We start from the raw sequence: 18,553 nt of genomic DNA, 5'->3' as shown, positions 1-18,553 counted from the left end.
TACCCCATTGACAGCACACCGGGAGACACCTCCCCCCCCCCCCGGATTAAAATCCAGGAAGGGCACCATATTTTTTGCAATCCCATCTAAATCATCTAATATCTTCCAGCTAACATCTTTTAAATCTCCATGACTAGTGCGTAATGCAGGGGGGGTGTCTCCAAACGTGGCCATTTTAAGACTCGTGGACTTCGACTCCCAGAATCCCCCAGGCAGCCATGTTTGTTGGGAGGAATCCAAGATGGCTTCCTCAGCTTGGGCCAAGGAGGTGGACTACAAAAGATCCCTCTCTATGATTTGTATCTTGTAGGACAGGAGTCTCCAACCGTGGCAACTTTAAGACTCGTGGACTTCGACTCCCAGAATTCCTCAGGTAGCCATGTTTGTTGGGAGGAATCCAAGATGGCTTCCTCAACCTGGGGCAAGCAGGTGGACTACAAAGATCCCTCTCTATGGTTTGTATCCTGTAGGATAGGAGTCTCCAACTTGGGCAACTTTAAGACTCGTGGACTTCGACTCCCAGAATTCCTCAGTAGCCATGTTTGTTGGGAGGAATCCAAGATGGCTTCCTCAACCTGGGGCAAGGAGGTGGGCTACAAAGATCCCTCTCTATGATTTGTATCTTGTAGGACAGGAGTCTCCAACCTTGGCAACTTTAAGACTCGTGGACTTCGACTCCCAGAATTCCTCAGGCAGCCATGTTTGTTGGGAGGAATCCAAGATGGCTTCCTCAACCTGGGGCAAGCAGGTGGACTACAAAGATCCCTCTCTATGGTTTGTATCCTGTAGGATAGGAGTCTCCAACCTTGGCAACTTTAAGACTTGTGGACTTCAACTCCCAGAATTCCTCAGCCAGCAAAGCTGGCTGAGGAATTCTGGGAGTTGAAGTCCACAAGTCTTAAAGTTGCCCAGGTTGGAGACCCCTGCTATAAGGATGAATTATGGGACCAGGCACCCCACAGGTTTCTGGTCCCCTGATCGGAAGATGGATCTTTGCACCCCAGGACCATAGAGGCTGGTGGCACTTATGGATCATGCTAGCTGGGAGCTGAAGCCCACAAGGCTTAAAGTTCCCAAGTTTGGAGACCCCTGGATCCAAAACCTGGAAGAAAAACTGAATATACATTGGGGTGTTTTTTTTTAAAGTACAGTGGGGTTTGTGACCGTGAACGGACTGTCACTCCGTCTTGGAAAGGAGGAACGTGACGGGCGTCATTAAGTGAGGCTGGTGGTGGAACTGCTAGTCGCGCTGTTGCGTTTCTGAAGGCATTTGACGGCGCTGGGAACTTGCAAACCGGAGTAGACGTGGAAGCTGCCACACCACACCTGACCAGGAAGAAAAGGATAAAGCCAAAATAAGCTTGGGGGGAAAAAATAGCAACAGGTTCAAAGAATGATAGAAACTCAAGAGATAACAAGCAAAACAAGGAAGCTGCTGTAAACCCCTAAAAAGCAAGGTGTCTGTCTGTCTGTCTGTCTGTCTCATCTATCTATCCATCCTTCCATCAATCCATTCATCTCTATCCATCTGTCTGTCTATCCATCCATCCATCCATCGATCCATCGATCCATCCAACAAATCATCTCTATCCATCCATCCATCCATCCATCCATCCATCCATCCATCCATCCATCCATCTCTATCCGTCCGTCCGTCCGTCCGTCTCTCTCTCTCTCTACCTACCTACCTACCTACCTATCTCTATTCATACATCCATCTCTCTCTGTCTGTCTATCTATCTTTCTTTCTATCCATCCATCCATCCATCCATCCATCCATCCATCCATCCATCCATCCATCCATCCATCCATGAATACATCTATCTATCTAATCATCTATCTCTATCATCAGATAAATGATAGAGATGATTAGATAGATAGATAGAGATTATCTATCTATCAACCAATCATCTATCTATCTATCTATCTATCTATCTATCTATCTATCTATCTATCTATCTCTATCATCTACTATCTATCTATCCATCAATCAATCCATTCAAATCTATCTATCTATCTATCTATCTATCTATCTATCTATCTATCTATCTATCTATCTATCTATCTCTATCCATACACTCTATCTATCTATCTATCTATCTATCTATCTATCTATCTATCTATCTATCTATCTATTTCTCCATCCATCCATCCATCCATCTATCTATGAATAAATCATCTATCTATCTAATCATCTATCTCTATCATCAGATAAATGATAGAGATGATTAGATAGAAAGATAGAGATTATCTATCTATCAACCAATCATCTATCTATCTATCTATCTATCTATCTATCTATCTATCTATCTCTATCATCTACTATCTATCTATCCATCAATCAATCCATTCAAATCTATCTATCTATCTATCTATCTATCTATCTATCTATCTATCTATCTATCTATCTATCTCTATCCATACACTCTATCTATCTATCTATCTATCTATCTATCTATCTATCTATCTATCTATTTCTCCATCCATCCATCCATCCATCTATCTATGAATAAATCATCTATCTATCTAATCATCTATCTCTATCATCAGATAAATGATAGAGATGATTAGATAGAAAGATAGAGATTATCTATCTATCAACCAATCATCTATCTATCTATCTATCTATCTATCTATCTATCTATCTATCTATCTATCTATCTATCTATCTATCTATCTCTATCATCTACTATCTATCTATCCATCAATCAATCCATTCAAATCTATCTATCTATCTATCTATCTATCTATCTATCTATCTATCTATCTATCTATCTCTATCCATACACTCTATCTATCTATCTATCTATCTATCTATCTATCTATCTATCTATCTATTTCTCCATCCATCCATCCATCCATCTATCTATGAATAAATCATCTATCTATCTAATCATCTATCTCTATCATCAGATAAATGATAGAGATGATTAGATAGAAAGATAGTTATAGTAGTAGTTGTAGTTGTAGTTGAGTTTATTTATAGGCCGCCCTTTTCCCTGAGGGGACTCAGGGCGGCTAACAACTTGTATGGGAGGGGGAAACATACAATAACATATAAAGACAATACGTAATTAAAAATAGAAGCAACATTCATTCATCATTCGGGTGGGGGCGGATTATAATCTTTACCCCCAGGCCTGACGGGATAGCCAGCTCTTGAGGGCTGTGCGGAAGGTCTGAAGGGTGGTGAGGGTCCGAATCTCCACGGGGAGATCGTTCCAAAGGGTCGGAGCTGCCACTGAAAAGGCTCTCCTCCGCGTAGTTGCCAGCCGGCACTGACTGGCAGATGGAACTCGGAGGAGGCCTAATCTGTGAGATCTTATGGGTCGAGAGGAGGTGATTGGCAGGAGGTGGTCTCCCAAGTACGCAGATCCACTACCATGAAGGGCTTTGTAGGTAGTAAGAAGCACCTTGAAACGCACACGGAGATCAACAGGTAGCCAGTGCAGCTCGCGGAGGATAGGTGTTATGTGGGTGAACCGAGGCTCACCCACAATCACTCGCGCGGCCGCATTCTGGACTAGCTGAAGCCGCCGGATGCTCTTCAAGGGCAGCCTTGATAATATAGATTATCTATCTCTATCAATCAATCAATCAATCAATCATCTATCTCTACCTATCTATCATCTATTATCTATCCATCCACCCATCCATCCATCTCTATCCCTCCGTCTCTCTCTCTCTCTCTCTCTCTCTATCTATCTATCTATCTATCTATCTATCTATCATCCATCTGTCTGTCTATATCTATCATCATCATCTATCATCTTTCTCTCTCTCTCTTTCTTTCTTTCTTTCTTTCTTTCTTTCTTTCTTTCTTTCTTTCTTTCTTTCTTTCTTTCTTTCTTTCTTTCTTTCTTTCTTTCTTTCTATGACCCCATAATCCCTTGGGGGTGGAGTCTGAGCAACTGAATGGAGCTGAATATTTCAGGCCAGCTGCCCTTCCTGTCGCCAATGCTGAGTTTTGTTCAGCAGATATATTTTCAGTATGCCCAGAGGGAGAAATATCTGCCTCTACCTAGGACTGAACTCACAGCCTCCTGATTGTGAAGTGAGAGCTCCACCTCTAGGTCACCGTGTGTGTGCGTGCGTGCGCATATAGGTTAAAGGTCGTGGTGGCTAGAAGTGCACTAAGACCAGCCCCTTCGGAATCTTTGCAGGTCTGCCATTTTGACTTTTTTGACCTCCCTTTCATGGATGCTCCTCCTGAGTGACGCACTTATCTTCAGAGCTAAACCACTCTTGCTACACATTTGTTTTGGGAGGCAAAAAAATGTGCATTTTGTATCGATTCACAAGAAGGGAGAAAAGGGAAGATTTTGGACAAGTGCCGAAAAGATTCCTATTATTTTCCATGGTTTTTTTAAGCACTCGGTTGAGAATCATTGTTTTTTGATGGGACCAATGATGGCCTTTTTTTGTTTTTTAGATGGCTGCGGTGTAGGATCTGTGTATCCTTCCTTCTTTCTTTCCTTCCTTCCTTCCTTCCTTCCTTCCTTCCTTCCTTCCTTCCTTCCTTAAAAAGTAGTTATGCAGCCCCCAGAAAAGGAAATATTTGGGGGGATATTAAAAGAGGCAGAATATTGTATTTCCCCAAAGGAGACATGGAGAAACATGCTCTTAAAGGCAGAAAGCATCCACAGCTTCCTGCATAGTAAAATAGCCCCCAGCAGATGCCTGAAGTCTTTAGAAATGGATATTTAGAGATGGATATTTTGTTTTCCTTCCTTCCTTCCTTCCTTCCTTCCTACCTTCCTTCCTTCCTTCTTTCTTTCCTTCCCTCTCTCTCTTTCTCTCTTTCTTTCCTTTCTTTCTTTCTCTTTCTCTTTCTTTTTTCTTTCCTTCCCTTTCTCTTTTGCTCTCTTTCTCTCTTGCTCTCTTTCTTTTCTTTCTTTTTCTTTCTCTCTTTCTTGTTTCTTTCCTTCCCTCTCTCTCTCTTTTTCCTCCCTTCCTTCTTTCCTTCCTTCTTTCTTTCCTTTCCTTCCCTTTCCCTCCTGTCTTGCCACAGGGTGACTCTTCTGCATTGTTCTATTTTTAATTGCCTCATACCGTGGGATGCCCAGAGTCAGGATGGGAATCGGCCCATTTATAAATTATTAATTTGATGAATTAAATTTAACCAATTAAACCAAATCAAGTTATTAAATTACATTAAAGTGCCTCAAATTAAAATTAAATTAAACTGCATTATTCAACTAAACCACTTATTAATTAAATTATTAAGGGGAACTCATTCAATTAATTAAATTTAATCAATGGAATTATTCAATTTAATCCATTAAAGGACATTGAATTATTCAATTAAATTAGGTAGGCATTTGTCGTGAAGGGCTGGATAGAAGTCAGAGATTTAACAGTCCTCTTCAAAAGTCATATCGGAAAACGGTCTAATCCTTACGGATCCAGAGCCCAAGGTGTAAGTTTAGTAGATATTGCGGTTGAATGAAAGAAAAACTTCTTAACAATAAGAGCAGTTTGCGTGCCTGGTGGAAGCCCGATAGGATGTATTTAAAAACAGGCTGGGCCACCATCCAACAGGGGGGATATTTTAATTTGGACCCCTGCACAAGAGAGGGGTGAGGGTGGACTGGATGCCCTCAAGGGTACCTCCCACTTCCAAGATTTTATAATTCTGCACTTCTAATTTCTCAGCTAGCCGAATAATTATTTAGCTCGTAATCCAAGGCTAGCGTAGCATACTCTAGATTTAGATATGGAGGAAGAAGAAAAAAGGAATGATTTCTAATCCTTTGAGCCTAGGTGTACATAATCTCTCTATACAAGTGTGTGTGTGTGTGTGTGTGTGTGTGTGTGTGTCTGGAACGCCTCCAGCAATTTCAATCAAACTTAATATACAGATGGCTTACTCTCTGGAAACAAATACTGTGGTGGTAAGATAACACCCCTCGGTGTGTGTATCCATGTGTGTGTGTTTTAGCATAACTCTGGAACGCCTGGGCCGTTAAAATGAAAAGGACTGAATTATATCTATAGTGTCAAGTCACAGTACTTTTGACAGTGATAGTGTGCATTTTGGATTCATGTTCGGTTAAGATACAGCCTGTTGTGCCTTAAAATAGCTTCTACTGTACAGCACAATGGAATTGCCATGGTAAGGGGGCTCTCTCTAATACAGGATTGGGATAAATACATACCCGGGCAACGCTGGGTTAACAGCTAGTCAATAATTATAAATCAGCCAGCCTGAGATGCTTTGCAGAGCGAGATGGGCTGCATATTAATTTAATAAATTAATACATTTATGGTGGGGTATGTGGTTCTGTCACTTCGTCTGGCGAAATTCACTTCCTTGATCCAATCAATTAATCTATCTCCTTTAATGAGTTCAATAGATGTCAGCTTTTAGAGCCAAGGTGGCGCAGTGGTTAAATGCAGCACTGCAGGCTACTGCTAGATCAGCAGGTCAGCGGTTCAAATCTCACCGGCTCAGGGTTGACTCAGCCTTCCATCCTTCCGAGGTGGGTAAAATGAGGACCCAGATTGTTGGGGGCAATATGCTGACTCTCTGTAAACCGCTTAGAGAGGCCTGAAAGGCCTATGAAGCGGTATATAAGTCTACTGCTATTGCTATTGCTATTGCTATTGCTATCTTGTCCTGCAAAATCCCACCATGAGGGCTAGAATCTTGTATTCTTTTTTTTTAAAAAAGGAAGAAAGCATTTCAACAATCTTTACCAGATGTTATAAAACCCGCAGGTTTCTTCTCCGCTACCACTTCTGAATCTCTTACCATAAAGGCCGGGAGAACCGGTTGGGTAAATTTGGCTCGAAACGTGTGTAGCAACTGTTTGGTTTTGGCGTTGTAGAACGAGAGGAATCCTGCGAAGAAGGAAAAGGAAAAAAAAGGGGGCGCTTGAGGGGTGAGGGAAAGGAGAGAAGTGGGGCCACAAAATTAATCTATCCCAGTCTGACAGCACCGGAACCAGAATTTCCTTTTCTAAGCAAAGGAAGGTTGCTACTGAAGTGGGTCGTGCCCAGTTTAGCAAGCCAGTAACATGGTTGTTAAGCGAATCGGGCTTTGAGGGTCGCAAGTGTGAAAAAACGGTCCTAAGTCCCTTGTTTTTGACCCTGTTGTAACTTTGAATGGTCACTAAATGAAACAGTTTGTACGTTCAGGATTACCGGCCTCCTCCCTGAGAGGCAAATAAGTGGCAGGAGTATTCTAAGGTAGACTGCTCCTCCACATGGAAGCTCCGTTTGGCTACCCAAAGCTCTACCAAATAGCCACGCCCATAGTCCTGACTGGCCACGCCCATCACGGGAAGCCATATTCTACCCCATCCTGATCCACAAAGCAGAGGAGAAGACGTTTTCTGAAATTATTATTGTTGTTGTTGTTGTACTTTTATTCATTAAACATGAAACTCAGTCATAATAATAATAATTTCAGAAGACATTTATCATCATCATTTTAATGATAATTATTATAAACTTTATTCATTAAACATGAAACTCAGTCAACTGAACGTTTAAACATTATTATTATTATTATTATAAACTTTTATTAATTAAATATGAAACTCAGTCAACTGCACACTTAAAAATGTATCCGAAATTTCATTGACTGGCTCTGATGGTTGATACAGATTGTTGCCAGCATCCTATGTATCAACCAAGTATCATTAAAATTAAAATTAAAAAAAAATTAAATGTTAAAAAAATTAAAATCAAAATCAAAATCAAAACTAAAAAAATTAAAATCAAAATCAAAATTTAAAAAATTAAATTTAAAAAATTAAAATTATTTTTTTTAAAAAATTAAAAATTTAAAAATTAAAACATTAAAACAAACATTTAAAAAAACATTAAAACAAACATTAAAACATCATTAAATTAAAAAAATTAAAATTAAAATTAAAATTAAAAAAATAAAAATAAAATAATTAAAATTAAAATTAAAATTAAAATTAAAATTAAAATTAAAATTAAAATTAAAATTAAAATTAAAATTAAAATTAAAATTAAAATTAAAATTAAAATTAAAATTAAAATTAATTAAAATTAAAATTAAAATTAAAATTAAAATTAAAATTAAAATTAAAATTAAAATTAAAATTAAAATTAAAATTAAAATTAAAATTAAAATTAAAATTAAAATTATTAAAATTAAAATAATAAAATTTAAAAAATTAAAATTATTTTTTTTATTTTTTTAAAAAAATTAAAAATTTAAAAATTAAAACAACCTTAAAACATTAAAACATTAAAACAAACATTAAAACAAACATTAAAACTAAAACTAAAACTAAAACTAAAACTAAAACTAAAACTAAAACTAAAACTAAAACTAAAACTAAAACTAAAACTAAAACTAAAACTAAAACTAAAACTAAAACTAAAACTAAAACTAAAACTAAAACTAAAACTAAAACTAAAACTATTAAAATTAACTAAATTAAAATTATTCCAATTTATTTGCCGCCCATCTCATCATAAGAAATTACCTTCGTGGAAATTGCAATAGATGCCTAGGATATCCGGAACTGGGATGTCCAAAGTTTTAGCTTTGTTGTTGTGTTTGGCAGTGAAGCTGACCTGCAGCCAGTTGTTGAGATGAAGGCACCAGGAAGAAGACGTTTTGCCCAGCTGGTCAAACTTGCCCAAAGTCCGATAAGCCACGCCCACCGCAAAGGCCTTGCTGTCTCGGTCGTAGCGCACCTCCCAGTAGTGGTCACCGCTGTCAATCAAGGTGTCTCCTGCGACGGGAAGAATTATCGAGCCCTTGGATTGGTTGATAAATCTGTTTGCTTGGTTCTCATTGGCTAAAATCAATGTGTTTATCAAGCTCTGGGACTTAAGATGCATGGACTTCAGCTCCCAGAATTCCCCAGCCAGCCAGCCAGCCAAAGCCGAATCCTGAAGTCTTTAGAGATGGTATTTTGTACCCATTTGACCCTATTCATAAAGAATCTACATTCCCCCATACCTGTACACGTATATAATATTTCACTTCTATATTTACACACCTTTATACCCAGTTCTCTATATATTTATATATATTGTTTTTTTGGCTTAATTAATTTTATTCTTGTTTTGCAGCCATTTGTAACAATTGTTCCAAATTTCATAATATTCCGACTCTTCTTTATCTTTCAATTTCAGTGTTAATTTGTCCATCTCTGCACAATCCAAAGGTTTTTTTTTATCACTAATTCGTCCGAGAGGGTATTATTTTGTTTCCAGCATTGGGCAAATGCTATTCTAGCTGTAGTTAGCAGATGTGTTAATATGTACTTAATTTTCTTTGTATATTTCCCTTTGATTATTCCCAGTAGAAAGATTTCGGGTTTGTATTTTATCTGTTCCCCTGTAATTTCTTGCACCCATTTCCAAATTTTTGTCCAATATTTTTGTGTTTCCGGGCAGGTCCACCATATGTGATAATAAGTTCCCTTGTACTTTTTTACACTTCCAGCAGGTCGGCTTCATCTTTTGGGTACATTTTAGCCAATCTTGTTGGTGATAAATGCCAACGATAAAACATATTTTCTTTAAAGCTCACCTATCTCAACCCTCACTTTGTCAGCCACCCCAAAAGCATGTTGCTGTCACTGAAGTTTCTGGCTTCTAAATAAACAGAGACTTTTTTTTCCTGCACCCTGCCTCCATTTTAATTCCTCCCATCTTTCTCCCAATTTGGAATTGGATCAGATTTTTCTTCTAACATGACCCAGGATGCTGACAAGTTTCTTACCTAACACGGTGTAGGATTCGGCTGTGAATCGGTCTCTCCCTCCACGGCCTGTCGGCATCCTTTTCGGAGACTGGACGCACCTGTGGATGAGAAAATCCATCGGCGAGGGAGGTCCTGAGACCACCCTTCAAGAGTGGGAGACAATGGGGGGGGTTCTGGGAATTGCACCCCATTTAGAACCCAGCCCTCCTTTCACACTGTGACAATGTTCTGACCGAGGCTTCCCCAGCAGCACGAAGCCGAGTGATCGTCCCGATAAAACCCCTTTTATTTAATGTACAGTGAATTCCTCTCCAGCAAAGTCTTTCCTCTCCCACAGTCTAGTTTCAAGATAGTTCGCAATTACCGACCTTGATCAGGCTTGGAGAGAGGCCAGGCCGATATCTTTCATACTTGGCAAGAATGCAGGAATTGTCTCCTGCAAACTCCACTCCCCTGTTGCTCCTCTTTTATTCCCTTTGGGAGGGGCCATTCATCGTCCACCTGTGGCCTTACTCCCACGTTGACCCTTTTTCCTTAGCTGTTCCCTTCATCTGGCAGCTCTGCGCATCCGCACACTGGGAACAGGCTCCAGCTGTTTGTCTGCCTCACTGATCTCCAACTCCGAAGGCAGCTGATAACTGTCGGACGGCCCTGGCCCCCTCTCTGCCTCCGACACAGAGCCCTCATCAGAGCCTTCTCCAGACTCCAGGACTGGCCCCGGTTCCTCCCCAACCCTCCTCACTGTCCGAATCTGCCGCCAGCTCTGCTGGCCGCTGGCGGCTACAACAGACAAAGCCGAGTTAGAGAAACCCGTGACCCGTCAAAAGCGCGGAGAACAAAATCGCGCTCGACGAAAGCGCGCATGTGACGTCATCACAGCGCGACGAAAAAAATTAAAAATTGAAATAAAATTAAAATTAAAGTAAGCCGATTCACATAAAGGTAAGGGTTAGGTTAAGGGTTAGGGTTAGGGTTAGGTTAAGGGTTAGGGTCAGGTTTAGAGTGTTAGCGTTAGGTTTAGCGTTAGGTTAAGGGTTAGCGTTAGGTTTTTCGTTACATTAACGGTTAGGTTTAGGGTTAGATTTAGGGTTAGGTTAAGGGTTAGGTTTAGGGTTAGGTTTAGGGTTAGGTTTGGGGGGGTTAGGGGAAGGTTTTAGCTTTATTTTTACATTTTTCGATCACAGCGCGATGTTTTCGTCGCGCTGTGATGACGTCAAATGCGCGCTTTCGTCGAGCGCGCTTTTGTCCTCCGCGATTTTGTGGTGGAACCTGAGAAACCAAGGCTTCACAAGAGAAAGGCATCTTTTCGTACCTCTTGGTCCATGTGTGCACGAGACTTATTATAAATCTATGCATTTAGTCCTCGACTTACGACCAAACTGAGCCCAAAATTCATATTGCTAAGTGAGACATTTCTAAAATGAGTTTTGCCCCATTTTACGACTTTTCTCGCTGCATTTGTCAAGTGAATCACTGCAGTTGTTAAATCAGCCGCACGGTTGTTGAGTGAATCTGGCTTTTCCATTGACCTGGCTTGTCAGAAGGTCGCAAAAGCGGATCCCCCGACCTCGGGACATGGCAACCGTCATAAGTACGAGTCAGTTGACAAGCCTCTGAATGTAAATCACGTGGCCATGGGGATGCTGCAGCGGTGGTAAGTGTAAAAAAACAGTCGTAAGTCACTTTTTTTCAGTGCCATTGTAACTCCGGACGGTCACTAAACGAACTGTCGTAAGTCAAGGACCACCTGCATTCATTGAATGGCAGTATTTATCAGCCTAGCTTGAGAATGATATAAAACAATCCAGCCAAAGTTCAATTCTTTATCTACTTCCACCCTGGAGGCAGAATCTTGCCAGAGTGAAGCTATACAGGTAGTCCTCAACTTACAACCGTTCGTTTAGCGACCATTCAAAGTTACGACGGCACTGAAAAAAGTGATTTGCGACTGTTTTTCACGCTTATGGCCATTGCGGCGTTCCTGTGGTGACAATCAAATTTCAGGCTGACTCAATGAAGAAATGAACCAAGAAAACTGAGCACAGATGTTACCTGGCTGGAGAATTAACCGGGGAGGCGGTTCGGCCCTTCCCATCCTTTTCTCTCGCTTTCATGTCTTGTACCTTCCCGCCCATAGCGTCCCACTCCACAGCCAGGTCCTCCACCTTGAGATTCAGGTGGCTGGTGCTGCCATCCAGGCGGTACATGAAGGCTGGGAAGAGACGAAAGAAGAAAGGTATTTGGATGTTCCTTTCCAAGCCCCTCCCTTCCTTCCTTCCTTCCTTCCTTCCTTCCTTCCTTCCTTCCTTCCTTCCTTCCTTCCTTCCTCCTGCTCCTAATTTCTCCTCTCCTCTGCACCCACCTGTCATTTCCTTTCCTTTCTTTTTTCCTTTACTTCCTCTCTGCCTCCCCTCCCATTCCTAATTTTTCATCTCATTTCTTTCTTTCTTTCCTTCCTTCGTTCCTTCCTTCCTTTCTTCCTTTTTTCCTTCCTCCCTCCCACTCCTAATTTCTCCTCTCCTCTGCGCCCACCTGTCATTTCCTTTCCTTTCTTCTTTCCTTTACTTCCTCTCTGCCTCCCCTCCCATTCCTAATTTTTCATCTCATTTCTTTCTTTCTTTCCTTCCTTCCTTCGTTCCCTCCTTCCTTCCTTCCTTTTTTCCTTCCTTCCTCCCACTCCTAATTTCTCCTCTCCTCTGCGCCCACCTGTCATTTCCTTTCCTTTCTTTTTTCCTTTACTTCCTCTCTGCCTCCCCTCCCATTCCTAATTTTTCATCTCATTCTTTCTTTCTTTCTTTCTTTCCTTCCTTCGTTCGTTCGTTCCTTCCTTCCTCCCACTCCTAATTTCTCCTCTCCTCTGCACCCACCTGTCATTTCCTTTCCTTTCTTCTTTCCTTTACTTCCTCTCTGCCTCCCCTCCCATTCCTAATTTTTCATCTCATTCTTTCTTTCCTTCCTTCCTTCCTTCCTCCCACCCTCCCGCCCACTTCTAATCTCTCATCTCCTCCCTTCCATCCTTTCCTTTTTCCTTTTCTTCCTCTCTGCCTCCCTCCCCCCACTCATAATTTCTCCTCTCCTGCCCTTCCTCCCGTCATTTCCTTTCCTTCCTTCCTTCCTCCCTTTTCTAATTTCTCCTCTCCTCTCCTCCCTCCCACCATTTCCTTTCCTTCTTCTCTGCCTTCCCCCCACTCTAAACTTTTCATCTCCTTCCTTCCTTTTCTTCCTCCCTCCCTCCCTCCCCTGCCTCCCTATCCCTTCCTTCCTCTCTTTCCCCTCTCATTCCTAATTTCTTCCTCCCTCCCTCCTTCTCTCCTTCCCAATCTCTTTCTTCCTTCTCCCTCCTCTCCCACCCCTCCCTCCCTCTCTTCCTCCCTTTCTTCCCAATCTTGGTCCAAAATCCCCAGATCATTTCTGCCTTAAAGACCACAGAGGTCGCCGAACCACAGGCATAAGCTAAGGGCTAGCAGCTGTATAGCCAATATTTATCAAATAGTTTTAGCCTTCCTGCTGATTTCCTAGTCTGCTCTACTTACTGGGAGGGATAATTCCCTGCAACGACGCTCAACTTTACTGATCTACAAGTTAACGGGAGGGAGGGACCTTTTAGACTATCTAGCCCAGGGGTGGTATTCACTTACTTTCCCTACCTGTTCGCAAATGTGATCGCACGTGGGGCTTGCACGCATGCGCGGGGCTTGAAAACGTGCCTGAACAGGACGGCATAGCGCTGGGGCACGTGGGTGGGCTCACCCGCAATTCCCACTGTCAGTTTGGGCGAACCAGTCTAAACCGGCTGAATACCACCTCTGGTACAGCCCAACCCTCATTCTCCTTTTCTGTTGACATTGTGCAGACTCAACCCACGCCATTAGCTGAGGCCCTGATCCTCCAGATGCAGCCACCATTTTGACTTTTTTGACTTTCATTCCAGGAGTTTAACACTTTGGGGAATCCCAAACCTGGATTCCCCATAAATCCAAACTAGGAAACCGCAAGCATCAGAACTGGAACTTTCTAATATTGGTTAATTTTTAGCGGTGCTGGAAATCCACATTGCCCCCACCCCCACCTATGCATAAACCACCTCTTGGGGTTGCTCACCTCTTGTTTCCAAAGTGACCGGCTCCGAAAACTCTCCTGCCACAGCCTTGTTGCAGGCTTTGACCCGGAAATTCATGTACTTCATGTCAAATTTCAACCCTGTAGAGATGGAACAGCAAAGAGGAAATGAAGGGAAATGAATATTTATCTATGTCAACCACCATGTAGGGCAGTGAGGGTGAATCTTTTCAGCACCGAGTGCCCAAACCGGAACGCTTGTGCATGTGTGTGCATGTACGCACACCGGAGCACCGGAAACCTGAAGACCAGATGTCTGTTTTTTGGCCGGTTTTGGCCATTTTTCGGGCACTTTCAGGCTGTTGTTGAGCCATTTTCAGGCCATTTTTCAAGCTGTTTTCAGTCTGTTTTCCGGGCCGTTTTCAGGCTGTTTTTCTAGCCATTTTCAGACCGGTTTTCGGGCCATTTTCAGGCTGTTTTGGGGCTGTTTTCACGCCATTTTTGGAGCCATTTTCAGACTGTTTTTGGAGCCGTTTTCAAGCTGTTTTTGGGGCTGTTTTCAGTCTGTTTTTTGGGCCATTTTTCAGTCCATTTTTTAAGCTGTTTTCAGACTTTTTTCAAGCCAATTTCAGTCTGTTTTTGGGCCGTTTTCAGTCTGTTTTTCAAGCTGTTTTCAGTTTATTTTTCGAGCTGTTTTCAGGCTGTTTTTAAGCTGTTTTCAGTCTGTTTTCCAGGCCGTTTTCAGGCTGTTTTTCTAGCCATTTTCAGACTGGTTTTCGGGCCGTTTTCAGGCTGTTTTTTGGGCTGTTTTCAGTCTTTTTTGGGGGCCATTTTCAGTCCATTTTTTTAGCTGTTTTCAGACTTTTTTCAAGCCAATTTCAGTCTGTTTTGGGGGCGTTTTCAGTCTGTTTTTTGAGCCATTTTCAGTCTGTTTTTCAGGCTGTTTTCAGTCTATTTTTCAAGCTGTTTTCAGGCTGTTTTTAAGCTGTTTTCAGTCTGTTTTCTGGGCCATTTTCAGACTGTTTTTCTAGCCATTTTCAGACTGTTTTTCGGGCCATTTTCAGGCTGTTTTTGGAGCCATTTTCAGACCATTTTTGGAGCTGTTTTCAGTCTGTTTTTTTGGGCCATTTTCAGTCAACTTTTTGAGCTGTTTTCAGACTTTTTTCAAGCCATTTTCAGGCTGGTTTTTGGGCTGTTTTCAGACTATTTTTCGAGCCATTTTCAGTCTGTTTTTTGAGCTGTTTTTAGACTGTTTTTCTGGTCGTTTTCAGGCTGTTTTGGAGCCATTTTCAGGTCGTTTTTGGAGCCGTTTTAGTCTGGTTTTTGGGCTGTTTCCAGGCTGTTTTCCAGGACATTTTCAGGGGCTCTGGGACCCACAAAGACCAGCTGGCTGGTGCACATGTGCACACCGGAAACCAGAAGAGCAGCTGGCGACAGCGTGTGTGCCCACAGAGAGGGTTCTGTGTGCCACCTGTGGCACCTGTGCTGTAGGTTCGCCATCACGGATATAGCATCTCCAGCTTGAGCAGGGGGTTGGACTAGAAGACCTCCAAGGTCCCTTCCATCTCTATTCTGATTGATTGATATCATTGTGGTTTGTGCAAAATGTCACCTTAATGAGCTCCACCTCATCATGGTTTGTTCCAGATCTTTTTAGCATCCTCAGACAAAGTGCGAATTCCAAATCTAGTGGGCGAGATAGTCTCCCGCCCCCATAAGAGGTAAGCTGTTTGACCCGACCCCACTCCCACTCCCCGGTAGATAAATTTGAACCCAGCTCTTGGGTCCCAACCAGCTTGCCTTACCGGACAGCGTATATTCGGTTTGCCTGATCCCTTCGATCACCATCCAGGGATGGTCCTCCTTGACCCGAGGAGGCCCTTCAAAGTTGGTCTTGCGATATTCCATCACGTAATGGTCAATCTTGCTATCTTCTTCCGGCATTTTCCAAACAAGGGTTACGCAATTGTCAGCCACCAAGGATTCCGCCACATCTATCTCAGGGGCGCTGGGAACTACGTTTCAAATCAGGGAGATAAGAGAAAGGATTCACAATCAGGATTCTCATTTCGGCCTCACCAGGGACTAGCCCCCTTTCCTATGGGGATTCAATTACCTCTTCAAGTTCTACCTCAGTCCCTCAAGGGTAGAGGCAATGAGGATTTTTGAAAATTACTAACTGTCCCCGTGGCTTCAATAAACATGTGCTAATTAGTTTTAAAAATGATTAAAGACCATAATGGGAAAATTATATTTCAAGCTTTTAGGGGGAATTCAATTCAATTTTAATTAATTCCATTTTAATTTCTCCCAGTTTTGGAAGAAGTTGATTATAAGAGGAAAATAACATGGGTTTTGTTATTTGTTAACTGTTGTGGCCCAGCAGGAGCCGTTGGAGCTGCCACCAGACTCCGACAGCGAGGGGCCCTATGAGTTGTCTCTGGAGCATGTGGAGGACCCTGGACAGGGTTCCGACTCCGAGCAGGGCGCAGAGAGACTGGTTGGCCACCAGGTGGCGCCTGAGCCTTGGACCAGTGGGGAGGAGACAAGGGAGAGTGATCCAGAAGCCAGCAGTGAGTTGTTCCTGGATGCACGCCATCAAAGAGCTAATAGGCGTCAGGAACAGTTACGCAAGTACAGGAGGTAATCGCGCTCAGCTGGTGGTCATTAGGCTCCTCTCCAGACTATAAAAAAGACTGCTTGTGCACACGTCCCTCTTGCAGCAGTCAACGCATTGACTAAAGAGAATGTAACTAACTTGGCAGGCTGGATTGCTGCCAAGGTTTGTCTGACTTGCTGCCAAGGTCCTTATATGTTTGTTTGCTTGGCTTTCAGCCACCGAGATTTTGGCTTCTTGCTATTAAAAGTACATTCTAGTTAAGCTTGTCTCGGCTTTCATTACTGGACGGAGGAGGGGATCAGAACAGTTAACTAACATAGTTAGTTTGTATTTTACTCTGATTTATATTCTTTCTTTTCAAGTGATGAAAGGTTTCAGCCGCAGCCTGTGGAAGGTTGCAGGAGCTTCCACCAAGAGGAGTTGTGGAACAAACAGGTTCGCCCGACCTGTCCAAGGAAACCCCTCCTACTGAACTGCGCAGGTCAGGCAGACCTACCCAAAAGCCCGCCTACCTGCGTGATGACGTCACAAGTAGGATTGTTCCATCCAAGAGGGGAGGGGTGTTAGATACTTGTTCTAACTACAGTGGTTTCCACCAAGGTCCTCTGCTCCGGTGGGAACAGAGGTTTAATCCTATTGGTCGAAGGGTCTGACAGCTCCCTATAAAAGGGCTGCTGTCAGGCTCAACCTTCGCTAGATTGTTCTCACTTGTTGTACTTAATAAAGAGCTGTTGTTACCATTAAGCCTGTGTGTGCCAATCATTGGTGGGATTCAGCCGGTTCGCACCTATCCGGGAGAACCGGTTGGTAACTTTCTAAGCAGTTCGGAGAACTGGTTGTTGGAAGAAATTTCCTTTTGGTTTTTTTCCATTTTTACAGGGCTAATCCTGTAAGGAAAGCAGGAAGGAAACATTCTGGTGTTGTTTCTAGTCTAATCTTTATTGCCCTGCTTCCAGAAACTGCCTCTCCGGTTAACCCTTGTTACATTGTAACAGTTAAAGCAAAGCGCCCATTGACGTGAGTGACTTTGAGTTGGCTACGCCCACACGGTCACATGACCACTGGTCCACGCCTACTCAGCTGGTCATTAGGGCAGAGAACCGGTTGTTAAATTATTTGAATCTCACCACTTACCCAAACCAACAATGGACTTGGTAATCTTCGGCTGGGGAAAAAAAATTCTACCCTCCCCTGTATAAGTAAAAATCACATTTTCTAAGTCACCTGGCAGAAATTTGAGAGTCTGCAGCATTTGGCGCTCCTGGGCGAAATCCACCATCAAGTGGCTCATGTTGTCGGTGACTTTAGCCTTGAGCGAGAGGCGGAAGGCCGGGGCCATCGTCACACTATATGGAGGGAAAGCCGAGGCGTGTTAGAAAGGCCTGCCATGCAATTCTACCCCGCCCGCCCGCCCGCCAATGCGTCTTTCACAGCTCAGCGAGAGGGGTCAGAGCAGGCGGCATGCAAAGAACCCAGCGCCCGCATCCAGCCTTGCAAAAATCTTGTGGGCCAACGTGTCTACAAAGCATGTGCAGAGTTCTGAGGCTAAACTCTGCACCGTCGGCTGGCTTCCAGGGCAAAAGCCAAGGACTTCTGAGCACGCGAAGAGTGACTTGCCCCAACAAGCAACCACCCACACATGTAGGAAGATGGGCTGGCAGCTGGTCGAGACGATGGGAAAGTCAAGGGGACGCTGGGGCATGGGCAGAGTGCACTTTGCCTTGCCTGCTTTGAGGAGGGCCAGCTTCAATTTGGACTAGAAATCAGCGTTTCTCAAATTAGCAATTCTAAGATGTCTGGACTTCAACTCCCAGAATTCCCCAGCCAGCAGAGCTGGCTGGGGAATTCTGGGAATTGAAGTCCAGATATTTCAGAGCCATTTTAAAGACATTTCATGCCTCTCTTTCCCCACCAACAATGCCAAAAGCTGACTTTTAGTGGCCAGGTGTGTCCCAGGGGTAGCCTACCTGTCCTTGATCTGTTTAGCAGCCTTCGAAGCAGCGCAAGGAAGACGGAGGAAGAAGGGAAGGAGAAGAGAGAGAAAAAAGGAAGAAGAAAAGGAAGGGAAGTATCACAAAGACGAATTAAAGGAGCATGGCGTACGTTTAAGGACATTCTAGACAGGAAGCCTCCCAGAAAGCATGCTGAGCTGCCGTCCACTGCATGCATGCAGA

At 42.9% G+C, this 18,553-nt stretch overlaps 1 protein-coding gene across 1 annotated transcript; it reads right to left on the bottom strand.

Annotated features, from left to right (window-relative positions):
- Positions 1–1,070: 1,070 nt before the first annotated feature.
- FSD1 (fibronectin type III and SPRY domain containing 1) lies at positions 1,071–18,369 on the bottom strand (the record flags this gene model as incomplete). Its single annotated transcript, XM_087703351.1, is given in 9 exon segments — positions 1,071–1,326; positions 6,755–6,843; positions 8,469–8,720; positions 9,719–9,798; positions 11,753–11,912; positions 13,802–13,900; positions 15,565–15,774; positions 17,604–17,725; positions 18,347–18,369. Coding segments are annotated over 9 exon segments (1,146 nt in total), but the record flags the coding sequence as incomplete, so codon positions are not given.
- Positions 18,370–18,553: the final 184 nt, after the last annotated feature.

Source organism: Thamnophis sirtalis, unplaced genomic scaffold (assembly GCF_051295495.1).
Source record: "Thamnophis sirtalis isolate CommonGarterSnake01/CBP01778 unplaced genomic scaffold, rThaSir2_p1.2 scaffold_1, whole genome shotgun sequence".
NCBI lineage: Eukaryota > Metazoa > Chordata > Lepidosauria > Squamata > Natricidae > Thamnophis > Thamnophis sirtalis.
Note: the sequence above shows the minus strand (reverse complement) of the source record. Positions and strands in the feature narration are given on the sequence as shown.